The 19,433-nt window shown below is 34.8% G+C and overlaps 1 protein-coding gene across 1 annotated transcript in view; it reads left to right on the top strand.

The window, feature by feature from the left end:
* The window catches only part of LOC141302343 (EH domain-containing protein 3), a 21,456-nt gene extending 2,346 nt beyond the window's left edge, over positions 1 to 19,110 (top strand). Inside the window, exons 2-4 of the mRNA XM_073832394.1 lie at positions 9,711 to 10,154; positions 14,224 to 14,388; positions 14,854 to 19,110. Coding sequence (XP_073688495.1) covers positions 9,711 to 10,154; positions 14,224 to 14,388; positions 14,854 to 15,381 — 1,137 coding nt within the window. The 3' untranslated portion in view covers positions 15,382 to 19,110. The remainder of the gene's footprint in view (positions 1 to 9,710; positions 10,155 to 14,223; positions 14,389 to 14,853) is intronic.
* The last annotated feature ends 323 nt before the right edge of the window (positions 19,111 to 19,433 follow it).

Here is a 19,433-nt window from a genome sequence, read left to right as displayed (position 1 = left end):
TTTCTTTGTAAAAGGCTAAAAGTTGATCATACTGATTTTAAACTTAAGGATTCCTTAGTTTAAATGTACATTGAACCAAACACTATCATAACATCTTGGTTGATGATTGAGTATACTTTATTTTTGAAAAAAACATCCCATGTTTCAGTAGTGACAGCACATTTTTGGTAGTGAAAGTAATGCTTTGGTAGCGACCACATCATATTACAGAATTTTAACTTGCATAACTGTACTAAACTTTTGTTTACTTCCCCCAAATAAAGGATTATGTGTTCCTTTTTGTCACTACCGAAACCATGATGACGTGATTTTGGTCTTGACTGTTTCAATAATGACAATTTTATGGAATAACACCCCAAAAAACAAAGATGTCACTACCAAAATTTCACAAAATGTTTTGGCCTTGACCAGTGTTGGGGCTAGTTACTCAAAAAAGTAATATATTACATATTACATATTACTCTCAAAAATAGTAATGCCTTACTTTTTTTACACATTTTTTTTACATAAAATTAAAAAATATGAACCTGGACCACAAAACCAGTCATAAGTGTAAATTTTTTGAGATTTAGACATAATCAGAAATATTTAGCTGAGAAACATCTATTTGAAAATCTGGAAAAGTTGTCGAAATGAAGTTCTTAGCAATGCATTTTACTAATCAAAAATTTAATTTTGATATATTTATTGTAGGAAATTTACAAAATATCTTCATGGAACATGATCAATAATAATCATTTAAGGATAATTTTAACCTTTAATATGTATTTTTGGCTATTGTTACAAATATGCTTGTGCTTCTTCAGACTGGTTTTGTGGTTCAGGGTTACAAATTACAAAGAAAATATAAAAGAACCAAAAGATACTTTTAAAAACAACAAACTTTAGAATACAGCATCCAGTGACGTGTGTGTGCGTGTGTGTGCGTGTGCGTGCGTGTGTGTGTGCGTGTGCGTGCATGCGCGTGCGTTTGTGTGTGTGTGTGTGTGTGTGTGTGTACTAGTCTATGGCTGCTTAAATCCGGCTTTAAAGTGCTATTGATCGCAATGAACACGTTGTTTGTGAGCTTTTAGCTTTGCCATTGAATTGTGGATTAAGTCATTTAGAGTGTTCTCACACATGAGTGCATGTAAGAAGAGCAAGCCATTTCGTGACAACTATTGTGCTTTCACACCAAACTGCATTCTGCTACTCTTGCAACATTAATCTTGTAGCGTTTAGCGATCTTTCTTCTTGTTTAGACACCATATCTAAGCATGTTCTGCTACAGCGGTTATCGTTTTAACTTTGTCTCACCGTCTTTCTCTCTTTTAGGGTTGGGAATCGAGAACTGGTTCATTTTGTTTTAAGAAATACTGGAACGGAATGATTTTCATGAGATTTGGTTCTGTAGCAGCTGACAAGATTTGCCAAATTTGCAAAAGAAATCATTTTAGCTGAGTTGTGAATTGAACGTTAAAGTTTTTATTGCCACATCCCTTTCCAGTTTTCATTTGCAAATGAATGACTAATTTTAAAAAAAAAAATTGCAAGCTTAATTAATGTTAACAAAAAGATCTATAATATGCGTTTATAAAAAAGATAGGGTGAGTTTTTGTTTCATGCGGATTTTAAAGAAACAAAGTCAAAACCTGCTTTGTTAAATTCCCATTCCTGCTGTTGTCTTCTCTCTTTTTCCTTTCCAAAATTCTCATTTACACATCAGTGTGATGGTTGTATTTAGCAGGACTTAATGAGAAAATGTCTGTCATGCATCCTCTCTTCTTTGATTATGTCAAGCAGGTCTGTGAAATTTCTCCAGCAGTCACATGAGATTATAGGGAGGAACTTTCTCACTCGTATTCATAGCTACAGGCAGTTCATCTCGTTTTCTCCCTGTAGACTGGTTCATATGCACTGAATCAAATCTGTAAGATAAGATTTCCCTTGTTCCTGCATTACTCTGTGAATTCTGTCTCCAAGGAGCATTTGGCCAGGTGTATGTGTTAATGTTTATACTCACTTGTGTGTGTCTGTAATTAGAAGCTCTTGTTGTCTTTCTACTCAGCCTTAGTGCCAGACGGCACACCCACAGACCATTCATGATCACCGTTTCATACATATTGCACACACAAACACCAAGAAATGACTGAAACGGTCCACTCTGATTGGCTTGTTTGTACAAAATTCTGTAGTTGGTCAGTTACTTGTATCAACTTTTAGTGTTTATAAAGTGCTTCACAGAAGACTGAGATCTGGGATCAGATTTAAATTCTGGGATTTAAAATCAAATTTAAAACCTGGACATAATGCTTTAAATATCCACCATTTTCTTTAATGCAGAGGTAAGAATATGGGTGAGACTTTGTCTGCTATAGGGAAATAACAAGAAGAATAACAACGTGGAGTAAATGGTAAAACTGTTTGCACTACAAACCAGTGTACATTAAAATAATATAGTAAGACACACCAATTTGCAATATCAATCAGCAAAACTAGCTGTTTTGTACAGCTAAAAATAGCTGGACGCAGATGATACCGGAAGCCAGACCCATACAATTTACAAATGGCCACACAAACTGTTACAGGAAGAAAAAAGTGGATATACATTTTTTTTAAATTTAAAATACAATGAAAAATATATAGAGAGAGATTGTGATTCTGAACTTTTTCAGTTTTACCTACAAAATATTGTTATGCTAGTAACATAATTTATAATGGGATCATGTATTAACATATGAAAAGTGCAAAATCTTAAACCTTTGTACCCATTTTACATGTACAGAAACATTTACATATGTTTCTACTAAACTGTCATCCAAAGTTTAGTCTTTGATGCTCACCAAGGCTGCATTTATTTTTATATTTATATAATTTTTTTATAATCAAATACGGTAATATTGTGAAATATTATTAATTAAAGTAACTTTAAAGTGTCTTTACTGTCACTATTGAGCACTTTATTGCATCCTTGCAAGTTACACCTCTGCATAGAGAATCATTAGTAGAGAATGGCCATTAGCTTCATCATTCAGCTTTTCATCGCTGTAATACTGCAGGACCCATTATCCCGTTCTCTCTCTCTTCTACTCCATTATGAAGTGTTTGGCAGTGCAGCTTGTTTCTGAGCGCGCAGCTGTAAGGCCCCATTGACCATGTGCCAGCGCTGCTCCCATGAGTGGCTTTATCATTCCCAGCTCTCCTCTACCTCCACCACAGGCAGGTGCTGTGAAATAGACCTTATTTCCTCCAGGAAATGCTGTCTGCCAAATCCAATCACTGGAGTGGTTCTGTTGTATTATATGTTTAGCTGACTGTGTAACAGATGATCGTGTCTCCGGTGTAGGTTTGTAGATAAGCATTGGTCACATAAATTGGTCTGTTTGTGGTTAAGGTTCATTTAATGGCATTACTGTTTTGTTGTAGTAGCATGTGGTAAATAATGCCTCAGCTCTGAACCACATAGGGCTCAAAACCACACACCTGCTGCCGTTTGTGTTTAATTGTAAAAAGGTTAGGCTCAGGTTGCAACAGCATGTTGTATGTAACAATATGTACATTGAATTTAAGTCTTAACTTATGGTACTTTTGACATGGGTTTTTATAGCCGATTGGCTTTAGCATTATACTGCATTAAACTTAGTGTGAATGTTGGTGTAAACAGGCATTTTAATATCTAAAATTTAGTGTTCATTTACAGTGTATGCAAAACAAAACATACCCTATGACCAGTGTAGTAATAATTTGTAAACAATTGATTCTTATGAGCTAGTTCTTTACAGTGAATCAATAACATTCAGCACAACCAGTGTAGTATGATTCATAATCAAATAATTCTCATGAACTTGTTCTTTTCATTGAATCAGTAGCAACTAACACAACCGGTGCAATATAATTAATAAACAAATGATTCTCATGAACTTGTTCTTTTCAGTGAATCAGTAACATCTAACACAACCAGTGTAGTACGATTCATAAACAAATGATTCTCATGAGCTGGTTCTTTTCAGTGAATCAGTAACATCTAACATAACCAGTGTAGTATGATTCATAGACAAATGATTCCCATGAACTTGTTCTTTTCAGTGAATCAGTAACATCTAACACAACCAGTGTAGTATGATTCATAATCAAATAATTCTCATGAACTTGTTCTTTTCATTGAATCAGTAGCAACTAACACAACCGGTGCAATATAATTAATAAACAAATGATTCTCATGAACTTGTTCTTTTCAGTGAATCAGTAACATCTAACACAACCAGTGTAGTACGATTCATAAACAAATGATTCTCATGAGCTGGTTCTTTTCAGTGAATCAGTAACATCTAACATAACCAGTGTAGTATGATTCATAGACAAATGATTCCCATGAACTTGTTCTTTTCAGTGAATCAGTAACATCTAACACAACCAGTGTAGTATGATTCATAAACAAATGATTCTCATGAGCTGGTTCTTTTCAGTGAATCAGTAACATCTAACATAACCAGTGTAGTCTGATTCATAAACAAAATGATTCCCATGAACTGGTTCTTTTCAGTGAATCAGTAACATCTAACACAACCAGTGTAGTCTGATTCATAAACAAATGATTCTCATGAACTTGTTCTTTTCAGTGAATCAGTAACATCTAACACAACCAGTGTAGTATGATTCATAAACAAATGATTCTCATGAGCTGGTTCTTTTCAGTGAATCAGTAACATCTAACATAACCAGTGTAGTCTGATTCATAAACAAATGATTCTCATGAGCTGGTTCTTTTCAGTGAATCAGTAACATCTAACATAACCAGTGTAGTCTGATTCATAAACAAAATGATTCCCATGAACTGGTTCTTTTCAGTGAATCAGTAACATCTAACAAAACCAGTGTATTATGATTCATAAACAAATGATTCTCATGAGCTGGTTCTTTTCAGTGAATCACATCAGTAACGTCTAACATAACCAGTGTAGTCTGATTCATAAACAAAATGATTCCCATGAACTGGTTCTTTTCAGTGAATCAGTAACATCTAACATAACCAGTGTAGTATGATTCATAAACAAATGATACTCATGAGCTGGTTCTTTTCGGTAAATCAATAATATCCAGCACAACCAGTGTAGTCTGATTCACAAAAAAATGACTCTTATGAGCTGGTTCTTTTCTTGAATCTGTTACATCAAGCACAACCAGTAGTCCAATACTTATAAGTCACTTTTTTGTGATTAAAAAACAGCTAGTGTTGTCTGATTCCCAGACAAATGAATTCTATCTTTTAATGAAAAATTCAAAACGTTGAGTTACCAGTTTAATTCAGTCAGGCAAATCTTTCACTTTCAGAATGATGCATTTTATGATTATGGTTTTGATCGTGCATGTTCTTTCAATAATATCCTTTTTTAGCATCTTCATCAGTTCCGGATGTTGCCGAGTGCAAATGCAGCACAACATCAACCAAAACCATTTCCTGTTTTTCCATGTTCTTTTAATCTTCCTTTTTGTTTTGTTTTTCATCAGTTTATTTCAGACTGTTTCTCTTTCTAGTGCCATGGACTACTTAAACTTTCACTCCTGTCCTTCAAGGAAGAATCTGAGACATTTCCAATTAAAAGTCTATCCTTTTTATCCTGTGTTACTGTAATTTGACATCTTTGTATCTTTCTCTCCCCATGAACAGTTGCTACAGAAGATGGCTTTGGCTATAGCTGCCTGCGTAAATGTCCGTACGGAGGTATTGTAGATACTGCCAAACTACTGTTAACACCTGCAGCTTATTACGCCAATGAAGTTCCAGCACTCGACTCCAGACGTGCTGTGAAATCTCAGGGCCTCCTGATATTAACCCTCAGATCTGTCCTTCTCCAACAATATAATCACAGCTGTAATACCAAGCCCAGTTTCACCGCTGTTATTGTCCTGCTCTCAATGACACTGTCTCATGTGTCTGTTGCTATAGATGTTGTTTTCCTTAGACCATTATTGAATTAGCTAGTCCCGGTCTGAAGTTACGACAATTCAGATCTATAAGTTGTTGAAAAGACAAACCACACTGTTGCAGGTGACAATAAAGCCTCCCCATGTGAAACTGCCAAATCGGAAGGGATGGTCCACCCCATTCCTGTAGGCATGGGATCTTCCTGTGGAAGAAATGGCTATATCTGCCATATTCCATGTCACTGATTTGAAATATTAACACACTAATTTCGTCCCAACAGAACTGCCGGCTTTGGAAATGTACTCCTTTTCTATCAAGGTCATGCCAAAAATGCTGAAGGTGTAACTGATCATAAGCTGGAAGTTTTTACAGAAGATATACGTCAGGAAAAATGTCTTTCCTCCTTTCAGATATCTTTCAACTTACACCATATTATTCATATTATATTTATTCATAAACCATTTTTTCCAACAGATGTGTCCAAACTTGTTGAAAAAATATAGAAAAAAACCTTAAATGTAAAAAATCTAAATATTAATGAATACTATAATAGTATATACATTACCCTAAAATGATATACTATTATTGTATTTAGCAATATTTTGAATTTTAGGTTTTCATTTTAATTACGGTTTAAGCTTTAGTTTTTTTGTCTTTTGTTTTTGTCTTTTTTCATTATTTATATGTAGCTTTAATTTATTTTTATTTCAGTTTCAATAACTTTAGTACTTTTTAAATTTAGGTTTTCATTTTAATTTCAGTTTAAGCGTCAGTTTTTGTCTTTTTTTTGTCCTTTTTCATTATTTCTATGTCGTTTTAATTTGTTTTTATTTCAGTTGCAGTTTTAGTAACTTTAGTACATTTTAGATTTTTATTCTAATTTCAGTTTAAGCCTCTTTTTTTTCTTTTTTCATTGTTTCTGTGTAGCTTTAATTTATTTTTATTTTAGTTTTTGTAACTTTAGTACTTTTTAAATTTTAGGTTTTCATTTTAATTTTAGTTAAAGCTTCGGTTTTTGTCTTTTTTTTAGTCCTTTTTCATTATTTCTACGTAGTATTTTTTTATTTCAGTTTTAGTAACTTTAGTATTTATTTGAGGAACTTCAGTAATTATTTTAAAATTTTTGGTTTTCATTTTAATTTAAGTACTTTTTTAGTTATTTCTATGTAGCTTTAATTTATTTCAGTTTTAGTAACTTTAGTACGCATTTTTACATTTTAGGTTTTCATTTTAATTTCAGTTTAAGCTTTAGCTTTTTTGTGTTTTTTATTATTATTTCTGTGTTGCTTTAATTTATTTTTATTTCAGTTTTAGTACCTTTAGTACTTATTTTTACATTTTAGGTTTTCATTTCAATTTTAGTTTACACATCAGTGTTTTGTCAAATTATTAATAATTGTTTGTTGTCTTTTAATAATTTTTATGTAGCTTTGATTTATTTATTTTCAGTTGTAGTAACCTTAATACTTATTTCAGTTAGTTGCCAACATTTCTAAGTTTATGTAATGTTTCTATTTTATTTTTATTTGATCAAATTTGATGTACCAAAAAATGTTAAGAATTGTAATTTTAGTAAACAATAACACTGAGCAGAGCAAATGTTATCATGTATCCCAGAGGCAGACCAAGGAGACAAAAATAGATTTTCTTGCGGTTTATAAGTTCTGATAGTTTATCATTTCTTCTGTCAGTGTGAGCTTAGTTTTCTCTAGCAAGGTTATGATTTTCTTGTCATGAGCACACAGTGTCCTAACCGGTCGAGATGGGATAGTAATTTGTCTGTCCCCACTAAAAGCAAAAATTCTGCACAATAACAATCTCCTTTTAAGTCTGGTTCAGACACTGGCGTGGCTTTTGATTCATTTTAAGGGTATTGCATTGTCATAACCTTTTTCTGTCATCGGTTGCATAGCAGCAGCGCAAATGGATTTGGAGATGTCAAATCATGCATTACAAAACTAATTAGACCACAGCATTAGGTTTCATTTGAGGATTCTGGCTTTCTTGGCTGAGTTAGTGTTCTACCTCTTTCCAAATCTCAGCAGCTAGGAAGTTGAACATGCAGTCATCCAAATAATGCAAAAGCTAGTTTTACGCACCTTCACAAGAGTCTGCGGCTCCTTAAAATGAGAGCCAGACTCAAAAACAGCATTCTGAATCATACAGACATTGCAGGCATACATCATACATAGAAAAAAAAGTCCAAACCAAAATTTACCATATGCAAGTTCATGCATTTGAAAAAAAAAATACTGTATGATTTGAGGTCAAAAGTTACATAGTTACATACACCTTGCAGAATCTGCAAAATGTTTATTTTTTATTTTTTAAATAAGAGGGTCATACGAAATGCATGATGTATTTTTTATTTAGTACTGACCTGAAAAAGATTTTTCACATAAAAGACATATAGTTTACATATAGTTTGACTAGAAAATAATAGTTGGATTTATAAAAAATGACCCCGTTCAAAAGTTTACATACACTTGATTCTTAATACTGTTTTTTTTTTTTTTAAGTTGTAAATTAGTTCCTTGTTTGTCCTGAACAGTTTAACTGCCTGCTGTCCTTCAGGTCCTACAATTACTTTGTTTTTGTTTGTTTTTTAGCATTTTTGTGAATTTGAAACTTTTCCTTCAATGATTATATGATTTTGAGACCCTTCTTTTCACACTGAGGGACTGATGCAATTATTACAGAAGGTTCCAAACGTTCACTGATGTTCCAGAAGGAAACACGATGCATTAAGAGTCAGGGTAAACTGAACTTATTTTGTCTTCTGAGAAACATGTAAGTATATTTTGTAGCTTCTGAAGGGCAGTACTAAATGAAAAAAATAGGATATTTAGGCAAAATAAGAAAAATGTACACCCCCCCCCCCCCTTTTCCTTCTGAAGAATCAGTGAGCATTTGAACCTTCTGTAATAGTCTCTCAGTTGTCCTCAGTGTGAAAAGATGGATCTCAAAATCATACAGTCATTGTTGGAAAGGGTTCAAACACACAAACATGCTTAAAAACCAAAGAATTTTTGGGACCTGAAGGATTTTTCTGAAGAACAGCAGGCAGGTTAACCATTCAGGAAAAACAAGGGACTTATGAATAACTACCACTAAAAAACACACAGCTGTGAATTATTCAGGTAACAACAGTATTAAGAATCAAGTGCATGTAAACTTTTGAACAGGGTAATTTTTATGATTTCAATGATTTTCATTATCTTTTCTTGTGGACTATATGTAAACATATTTTATGTGAAATGTCTTTTTGAGGTCAGTACTAAATAAAAATATATCATACATTTTGTATGATCCCTCTTATTTTGCTAAAATAATTAACATTTTGTAGATTTTGATAAGGTATATGTAAACCTTTGACCATAACTGTATTGGTGTTGCTATTATTATTGTTTAGACTGACTTATCTAAAAGACATTGGCTAATGCATATAAATAAGTCATTTAATGGAACTATTTCCATAATATTCTATGTAATGCAGCCTTGGTTAAAAATGAATCATCATCTTGCTGTCCTCTTGAATGGTGAACTTGCTGTTTGACTCTCTGCATCCCTGGAGAGGGAGTGAAGTTGAGCTGCAGAAGCCATTAACTGCCAGACATTAGATCATAAAAACCGCAACAGGCCTTAGCATTTTAACGATACTTGGAAGCGACTCAGCAGCTTCAGTACTGTTGAGCGCCAGGTCTAACAAGGTCGTTTTGCCCGTTCTGATTGGCCGACTGCCTCTCTGCTCTCGTGCGAGCATCCATCCGGCACAAAAGCTTTGTGAACCGTAAATACTGGACAGGATATCAATCTCTTTTCCAATCTCTCTTCAGGCTATGACTTCGCTGCAGTGTTGGAGTGGTTTGCCGAACGCGTGGACCGCATCATCCTGCTGTTCGATGCTCACAAGCTGGACATCTCAGATGAGTTCTCAGAGGTCATCAAGGCTCTCAAGAACCATGAGGACAAGATCCGTGTGGTTCTCAACAAGGCTGACCAGATCGAGACCCAGCAGCTGATGCGCGTCTACGGCGCCCTCATGTGGTCACTAGGGAAGATCGTCAACACACCTGAGGTGATTCGTGTCTACATCGGCTCTTTTTGGTCTCATCCGTTGCTGATTCCAGACAATCGTAAACTGTTTGAAGCGGAAGAACAAGACCTGTTCAAGGATATCCAGTCGCTGCCCCGTAATGCTGCCCTTCGCAAGCTCAACGATCTGATCAAGAGAGCTCGTCTTGCTAAGGTAAACTTCTATTACGTTAGCCTTTGAGATGTGTAGCCTAGCAAACAAATGACCCACCTAGACCTAGGTTATATCTAGTATAAGTCAAAGGGAGAGTTCACCCAAAAATGAAAATTCTGTCATTAATTACTCACCCTTATGTTCTTCCAAACCTATAAGACCTTCGTTCATCTTCAGAACACAAATTAAGAATTTTTTGATGAAATCCGAGAACTTTCTAACCCTACAACACAACTGACACGTTCAAGCCCAGAAAGGTAGTATGGACATTGTTAAAATAGTCCAGGTGACATCAGTCATTCAACCTTACTGTCCTCACTATCTTTCTGGGCCTTGAATGTGGTCGTGTTGCCATCTATGCAGGTTAGAAAGCTCTCGGATTTCATATAAAATATCTTAATTTGTGTTCCGAAGATGAATTAAGATAATTAATGACAGAATTTTCATTTTTGGCTGAACTATCCCTTTATGTCTCTGTAATTAGCACATAAATAAAGGAATTCTGAGTCTTGACATAAATCACCAAAAACTTTGTTTTCAAAAATAATATGTCCTTATGTCACTCTAAACCCATTAACTGTTATTCTTTCCTCATAACATGAAATAATACATTTGAAAAATCTCCTTATGCAGCTCTTTCTAAAACCATACGTTATAGTTACCATGGCTATGAAAATAAAAACAACAGTCAGCACTACGAACTCCTCTTGTATATGGAAAAGAATGTGTACCACAGAAAAATCACAGCATTTGGAATGTCAGACGATAATTACAGAATGTTCATTTTTGGGTGAATTAATGCATTAAGGTCTAAAGTCTTGAAAAGTTCTGAAGCAAACCTCTCCTGAAACAAAAAAACAGCAAACGGCTAACAAACTGCTCAATGTTTGACTAGCAAATTTTGTTAGATGCAAAACAAGTGCATTAGGATTTATATGTTGATCTTCAAAGGAAAATATTTAGAATAAAAGGTCTGTTTCTTCATTTGAGTTGACTGCTGTGAATGCTGTTGTCGTTCCAACATGTTTTGATGTGGTCCAGCATATAGCTCTAGTGTAAAAGTAATAGCAGTTGTCTGTATGATTTTGCAGACTTTCTCCAAATAATGAGGCCATTTTCTAAACTGTATAGCAGAGGTGCCCAACTCTGTTCCTAGAGATCTACCTTCATGCTGAGTTCAGCTCCAACCCTGATCAAACACATCTGAAGGAGCACATGATAATTACAGACAGGTGTGTTTGATCAGGGTTGTAAATGAACTCTCCAGGAAGGTAGATCTCTAGGAACAGGGTTGAGTTCTGCTGATGTGGTTCTGTGCATGAGCCTGATTTTCCGCTACAATCATTGATTTTTTTTTTCCCCTCTCCACATTAAGCACATAATATTTGCTTCTACAGTGATTTTGAGTCCAAGCTTGATTCAGCTGTATTTAAAGGCATAGTTCACCCAAAAATGAAGATTACCCCATGATTTACTCACCCTCAAGCCATCCTAGGTGTATATGACTTTCTTCTTTCAGACAAATACAATTGGAGTTATAATAAAAAATGTCCTGGCTTTTCGAAGCCTTATTATGGCAGTAAATGGCTGTTGAGATTTTGAAGTCCAATAAAGTACATCCATCTATCATAAAAAGTGCTCCACGCAGCTCCAAGGGGTTAATAAAGGCCTTCTAAAGCAAATTGATGTGCTTGTGTTAGAAAAAATATCCATATTTAAAACTGTCTTATGCATGTACACAAGAGTAGTGTTCCAGAGGATGACATGGATGTAGCGTAAGCTCCAGTGAGATATGCTAGTCTTTCGAGAACCAATCCTACATTTTTCTTTAAAAATCCTTGTTTTTTACAATTTACGATTCGTCTGAAAAAAAAAACAAAATCATATACACCTAGGATGGCTTTGAAGGTGAGAAAATTGTGGGGTAATTTTCATTTTTGGGTTAACTCTCTCTTTAAGGGCTATATATATATATATATATATATAGAGAGAGAGAGATTTATAAAGATTTATATAGATTTAACATGTAAATCGTAGGTGATTCTGGTTGTGCAGGTAATCAGCTACGTCTGAAAAACTAGAACAGAAAATGCAAAGAAAGTCCTTCACTTTGACTCAGGGGTCAGATCATTATTGGAGATTGTTAAATGTGATGAAAGATACTGAGGGACCATGAGTCATAATGTCTTTCTCCATAAAGACATGCTTATAAATGACCTTGAGTGATCTCACAGTCTTCCCTGCTTTAATTACCTAAAGCAAAAAATATCACATGTAAAGGCAGTTCACTCAAAAATGTTGTTGTCATGTTCTAAACCTGTGACTTTTGCTCTTCGAAGCAAGACAAAAGAACAATTTAAGGCCTGTATCCACAAAACACATTCTTGTCTTTTGGCATTTTTTAAAGGCAATAATTCTTTAACACATTAATATGAGCCTTAATATTTTTATATCTAATATCTGCTTCTGTAAATCCTATGATCTGAATCAGATTCCACATAAAACAATGTTTTTAAACAGCAGTCCACCTCTTAGATATATTAAAGAACAGTAACATAGGTAGTCAAACATAAAGCTGTCATTTAAAAGGAAACTGAAACCTTCTGATGTCGGTTCATTTACGTCTAAAATCCTTTATTATCCCCATCAGTACAAACGTTGCTCAAAACACATGGGCTGAGCCATAGAGACCCCCCTCTGGAAGAGGAAATGTTGGGGACTATCAGTACTGATCTCTTGTCAAACTCAGTTTAAATCTCCAGATCCAGCTGGATGCATTAAAAAAAGCACATTTAAGTTCTCTCCCTGTCCCTCACCTCCAAACATACAGATGTGCTTCCCCTCTTGTCATCATTTATACAGTCATCTTCCTTCCATGCAGGTGCCAGGCCTCTTTTTGCCGCAGACGACGATTTATTTAGTAGCTTGTGTGTTCTTGCTACTATGCAGCTACAGAATAAATGTTTTAACACATTTGGGTTGAATACAGTAGTAAAAAACTGCATCTCTGTGTATTCAGTGTCACAATTTTGTGTATAGGCTAGGATTTTTATATGATAAATAATCAAATTCCCCCTTCTCATATAAAAATAATTAATTACAGAATAGCAATCAGATCATGTGACAAATCAAAATCATGTACACTATCTGTCAAAAGCTTTTGGATAAGCCTGCATTAATTTGTAGTTTTTTATTTTTTAATTTTAGTTTGTATTTGCAAAAATAGTAAAAGTTTTAAAATGTAACTTATTCCTGTGATCAACGCTAAATTTTCAGCATCATTACTCTAGTCTATTCTGTATCACATGATCCTTCAGAAATCATTCTAATATGCTGATTTGCTGTTCAAGAAACATTTTTTATTATCAGTATTTAAAACAGTTGAATACATTTTTCCAGGATTCTTTGATGAATAGAAAGATCAGCATTTATCTGAAATAAAAAACTTTTGTAACATTATACACTATAACATTCAGAATAATGTTTTTTGGAAAGAAATTATAGAACTTAACACTTTTATTTAGCAAGGGTGCTTTAAATTGATCATAAGTGATGATTAAGATATTTATAATGTTATAAAAGATTTTTATTTTAGATAAATGCTGTTCTTCTGAACTTTCTTTTCATCAAAGAAACCTGAAAAGAATGTACTCGGCTGTTTTGAACCTAATAAAGTTTTTTTTTTTTTTTAGCAATTCAGAATATTTATTTCTGATGGATCATGTTAGTAGAGTAATGATGCTAAAAATTCAGCTTTAAAATCTTAGGAATAAATTAAAACATTTTTTAAATACATTTTTTTTAATAGTAAAATTGTTTGGTAAACAGAAGAGACTTCTTAAAAAAAAACATTTAAAAATCTTTGTATTTCTGTGTAAAAAAAAATATTAATTGTCATGACAATAATAATGCCACAGTTAAAAAACAAATAGTTCAGATTTATTTCATTCGCTTATTTATTTTTATTAAGGTGAAATACAACCTATGTCCTTTTGTAAGATTTAGTTGTTAAACTTGTTGATGTCTGGTCTATAAACTTACAAGGAGCTTTGCTTTTGTGCTCTCACAGGTCCATGCATACATCATTAGCTCTCTGAAAAAAGAAATGCCTTCAGTCTTTGGGAAGGACAACAAAAAGAAGGAGCTGATTAACAGCCTGGGTGAGATCTACAGCCGCATTGAGAGGGAACACCAGATTTCCCCGGGAGACTTTCCTAATCTTAAGAAAATGCAGGTAAGGTCAATTTAACCAACAAACATAGAGGCTGATTGAAGGACACATTCAAAATCTGGATAATTTGTCCCACATTTTTAAAGTCAACAAACAGCTATATAAATTTCAGCTTTGGGTGGACCACTCCAAACCTGAAGAAATTGTGTAAAAATGCTGTTTAGATTGCTGTTACTTTTATACAACAGCTCTATAAACAAATGAATATTGAGTCATTTGCGTTTCAGACAAAAATTGGCTAGTTAGTTTGTATGTTTCTTCTCTGCCAATGAAACTATTTCCAAAAAGACAACGCATCAACCTTTTCATGCTGCCAAGCATCAACAGCCTGAAACAGCCTGTCTGGAACAGAGTATGTGAAGGGAGTGGAGCTGGTTTACCCTGGAAATATCAACAGATGTTGACAGGATCTTTTGTTAACAGTACGTCCTACAAATGTTTTTTCTTGCTTTCTTTCCTGCTGAATAGGAGCAGCTTCAAGCACATGATCTGAACAAGTTCCAGCCTCTAAAAATGAAACTGTTGGACACCGTGGACGATATGCTGGCCCACGACATTGCCCAGCTTATGGTTCTGGTGCGTCAAGAGGAGACGCAGCGCCCCAACCAGGTAGTGAAGGGCGGCGCTTTCGAGGGCACCATGAACGGGCCGTTTGGACACGGATATGGCGAGGGAGCCGGAGAGGGCATTGATGAAGTCGAATGGGTGGTGGCACGTGACAAACCTATGTATGATGAAATCTTCTACACTCTCTCGCCTGTCAATGGCAAAGTGACTGGAGCCAATGCGAAGAAGGAGATGGTGAAGTCCAAGCTGCCAAACACTGTGCTAGGTAAGATCTGGAAGCTGGCTGACATTGATAAAGATGGCATGCTCGATGACGAGGAGTTTGCTTTGGCCAATCACCTGATCAAGGTCAAACTAGAAGGTCATGAGCTTCCAAGCGAACTGCCTGCTCATCTTCTGCCGCCCTCCAAGAGAAAAATTCCAGAATAATAAAGCAAAGTTTGGATTTTTGGGAAAGCGTAGTTTGAATTTAGGTTGCAGTTGAATTATCGATGGCTGGACAACCATAATTATAGAAAAAAAAAAAGTGACTTATTTTTGTGGTTTATGCTTCATTAGCAAGAATGGATTTGAAAATGACCCACCTTTTCAACTCTTTTGACCTGTGTATGTTGTTTTGTTTTTAATTTAGTTTTTTTTTCTTTATGAACAAATTGTGCTGTCTGCAGTGTTTAAAACAGTTTGTGTGCTTTTGGATTTTACAGTCATATTTTATGTCATAATTTCAATTTCATCTATTCAGCTAACATGACTGTAACACTGTGTCCTAAGCAGACGTGTTGCGATAAATGATTTTAAATGTAAAATGGTGCATTTTGCAGATTGCTTGATTTTAGTTTCTTTGATGGTTTGCTTGCTAGCCGTTGCCACAGTGAAATCTCATTGGTCTAAAAACCTACTTCAGGTAATTACATTTAAAAGGATTGTTCACCCAAAAATGAAAATTCTGTCATTAATTACTCACCCTCTTGTGGTTTCAAACTTATAAGACCCTCATTCATCTTTGTAACACAAATTAAGATATTTTTGATTAAATCTGAGAGCTTTCTGATCCTGGGTAGACGTTCAAGGCCCAGAAAGGTAGTAAGGATATCATTAAAATAGTGTGACATCAGTGGTTCAACCGTAATGTTATGAAGCTACAATTTCACAACAATTTCAGACTTTGACGGAAGTCTGAAATATCTTAATTTGCGTTACCGAAGATGAACTAAGGTTTTACAGGTTTGGAAAGATATGTGGGTGAGTAATTAATGACAGAATTTAAATTTTTGGGTGAATTATCCCTTTAAACATCATGATTGGTTGTTGTTTCACGTTGCAAAGCTGTTTTGTGTTTGGACTTACTTGTCGCATTGTGTCTGGTTAGGACACACTTAAATGCTTTTCAATGTATTTCACTTTCATGCTCAATTAACACTACTGTTCAGAAGTTTAGGATTGATGAGTTGTTTTTGAAAGTTTCTTTTGCTTACCAAGGCTGCATAAAAAAAAACATTAATATTGTGAAATATTACAATGTAAAGGGTTAGTTCACCTAAAAGGTCATTAATTACTCACTCTCATGACTTGCCAAACTCATAAAACCTTTGTTCATCTTTGGAACACAAGTTAAGAAATTTGTGATAAAATCCCAGAGGTTTCTGGTCCTGCATAAACAGTAATGGAACTACCACGATCAAGGCCCAGAAAGGTAGTAAGGACATTGTTAAAATAGTCCACGTGACATCAGTGGTTCAACCGTAACGTTATGAATCTACAAGAAATCTTTTAGAAGAATCACATGTGGCATGTGTTCACCAGGTTTTGTGAAGTTTTGAGATTTCCTTCAGGCTTTATAGGATTTTGGGTAAATTTAAACAGGCCCCTTTTCTAAACGACCCCGATTTTAGCCAAAAGTGTAAATTTAAACTTTTTTTGGGGGGGATAATTATTAGCCTAGAGGCTCTAGAGAATTGAATCGCAGTGTTGTTGTTTTTTTTTAATCTAGATTGAACAAAAAAACCTAGGACTATTTTATTTATTTTTTTTACATTTTCTCAATCATTTAACAGACAATTTGATTGACACCAGCGGTTCTAGAGGAAAAGTTGTCTGGAACGAGGAGTTCTGTCATATGATATGAATATCCCATGTATGTGTGAAAAAGTGCTCAATGTACAATCGTTTACACCCTTGAAAATTGCAGTATTGTCCTCCAATGTCTGATTTCTTTCAAATTCCTCACAAACCTTGGAGGCTGCGAGTCAACACAGGCCCACAGAGTTTCGTTCCAATCGGCCTCTGTTAACCTTGTCTAATAGGTTCTCAAACTTTATTGGCCAATGGCAGCCATGGTTTTTGAGATACGCAAATGTCCTTATAGACGCTTGTGGCACTTTAGACGCAAAATGGTTGCGTAGTTATAGACATTTTTATGGCTTTTCCCTCTTATAGCACCACATGTGAGCTCAGATTGAGCTAAGTTTATCTCATTCCGTTCAGGAGTTAATAGGCATTTTACTAAAAGACATTTTGCTACACGCTTGAATCCCTAATGATGTCCTTACTACCTTTCTGGGCCTTGAAGGCTCTCGGATTTGATCCAAAATATCTTAAATTGTGTTCTGAAGATAAACAAAGGTCTTACAGGTTTGGAACGACATGAGGGTGAGTAATTAATGACAGAATTGTCATTTTTGGGTAATCTGTCTCTTTAAGATTTTCTGTTTTAATGTTTCAAAATGTATTTTATTCCTGTGATGGAAAGTCTGAATTTGCAACAGCCCTTACTTCCATTACTAGCTGTCTTCAGTGTCACATGATCCTTCAGAAGTCATTCAAAAATAATAAGAATCTCTCTGATCTCAAACTTTTGAACCATAGTGTATATCAAACTAATCTGTCTCAGAAGGGGCGAGACATCAATTAATGCAGAAAAACATGAATTGTATTCTGAAGCAGTTATTCTAAGTTCACAACTGTCAAAATCTAGCAAGAAAAGCGAAATTCCTTTTATAAGTAGGTGTAGCTGTTATTCTCTTCTTGTTAAGGCGGCATCTTCAATGAATGCGAGTCCTTTCTAGCCTGACCAAGAGACTGTTAAAACTGTATAGCCGTCACGTCAAAAGACTCAATGTTTAGTGTTCTCAATGGACCCGTAGAATTAGTATCCTTGTCAATAGTCTACTGTAAATGTTAATGCCTAACATATCTAAAATAACTAGGGTTATAGAAGTGTTTATATAATTCCCGTCTGATTTCCAAAGAATGACGCTGCAAAACTTTATTCAAGTGATGTGAACTTCTCCTTCTGAGCGTTTCTGCATTCACGTTCATTGTAAAAGCAGTGGCTTTGGAACTAAAAATGTATTTAGTGATATTACTTTATATCAGCATTTAATGATTTAATGTAGTCTTTACCTCTATATCCACCCTTTGACAAGCAGTTATCTAGAGCTGTCGCATTTTCTCATGCAGATTTTTTAGATCTGAATGTGAATTGATAGAGTTTTATGCACTGAACTAAATGATCATTAAAGGGATAGTTCACCAAAAAATAATCCTGTCACTATAATGCAAGAGCTCAAAAATGACCAAAAAAAAGTGAATTGACGTGACTAAAGGATGACAGGATTTGTACTTTTTTGGTGTACTTTTCCTTTAAATATGATCTGCTTTGATTTAAATTGCTTATGTGAAATATCTCCACTGACTAAACCTCTAAGCCTGTTTAGTTTATTCAATTAACCTATAAGCTGCCTCGGTGCCTTGAGACACATCCGCCTCAATTTGTGACACTAGAGATGTACAAAGCACACTGTCCTATTCTACAGTACCATTACATGCTCATGAAATATACTGACATTCTTCGAAGACTTTCATTAATGCTTTATTCGCAGTCTCAAATGACAAAAAAAAAAAAAAATCCAAATTTGCTCATAATTTTTGCACATCGGATTTTATTTTTGGCCATAAATGTAGGGTTGTGCATTTGTGCGTTTGACCAAGTATGTACATGTATATGGGTGCAATACGGTTTGCAAATGTATTGTGAAGTAGTCTGTGTACGTGTGCTTGTTGCTCATTGTGTTTTAACCAGTGTGGACAAACTATGTGAGACACTACTGTTCAGGGAGGTGGACATTATTCAACTTAATAAAGATCTAACTCTAAGTCGTTCGGGTTTTCTGTTTGAGTCTTGTTGTTGCATCTTGACTTATTTTCTTCCAGATTAAAATGCTAATAATTTACATCACACAATATCTGCAGTAATGATATTCCCCTGATTTTCTCATTCCATTTTGTCTGTGTCTAGAAATAGAAAAAAAGACAGGTCAGGTTGATGTACAGGATGAAAAAAACATATTGGTAATTATACTAAACGCAGACGTTCCCGACGGAGACTGTACATAATGTTTTCAGCAGATCTTTGTCCTGCATTAACAGGGCGGTCTGCATGAGTGATGACTTCCTGTTTGTTGCATCATGTACTGTATGTC

This window comes from Garra rufa, unplaced genomic scaffold, assembly GCF_049309525.1.
Source record: "Garra rufa unplaced genomic scaffold, GarRuf1.0 hap1_unplaced_001, whole genome shotgun sequence".
Lineage (NCBI taxonomy): Eukaryota > Metazoa > Chordata > Actinopteri > Cypriniformes > Cyprinidae > Garra > Garra rufa.
Note: the sequence above shows the minus strand (reverse complement) of the source record. Positions and strands in the feature narration are given on the sequence as shown.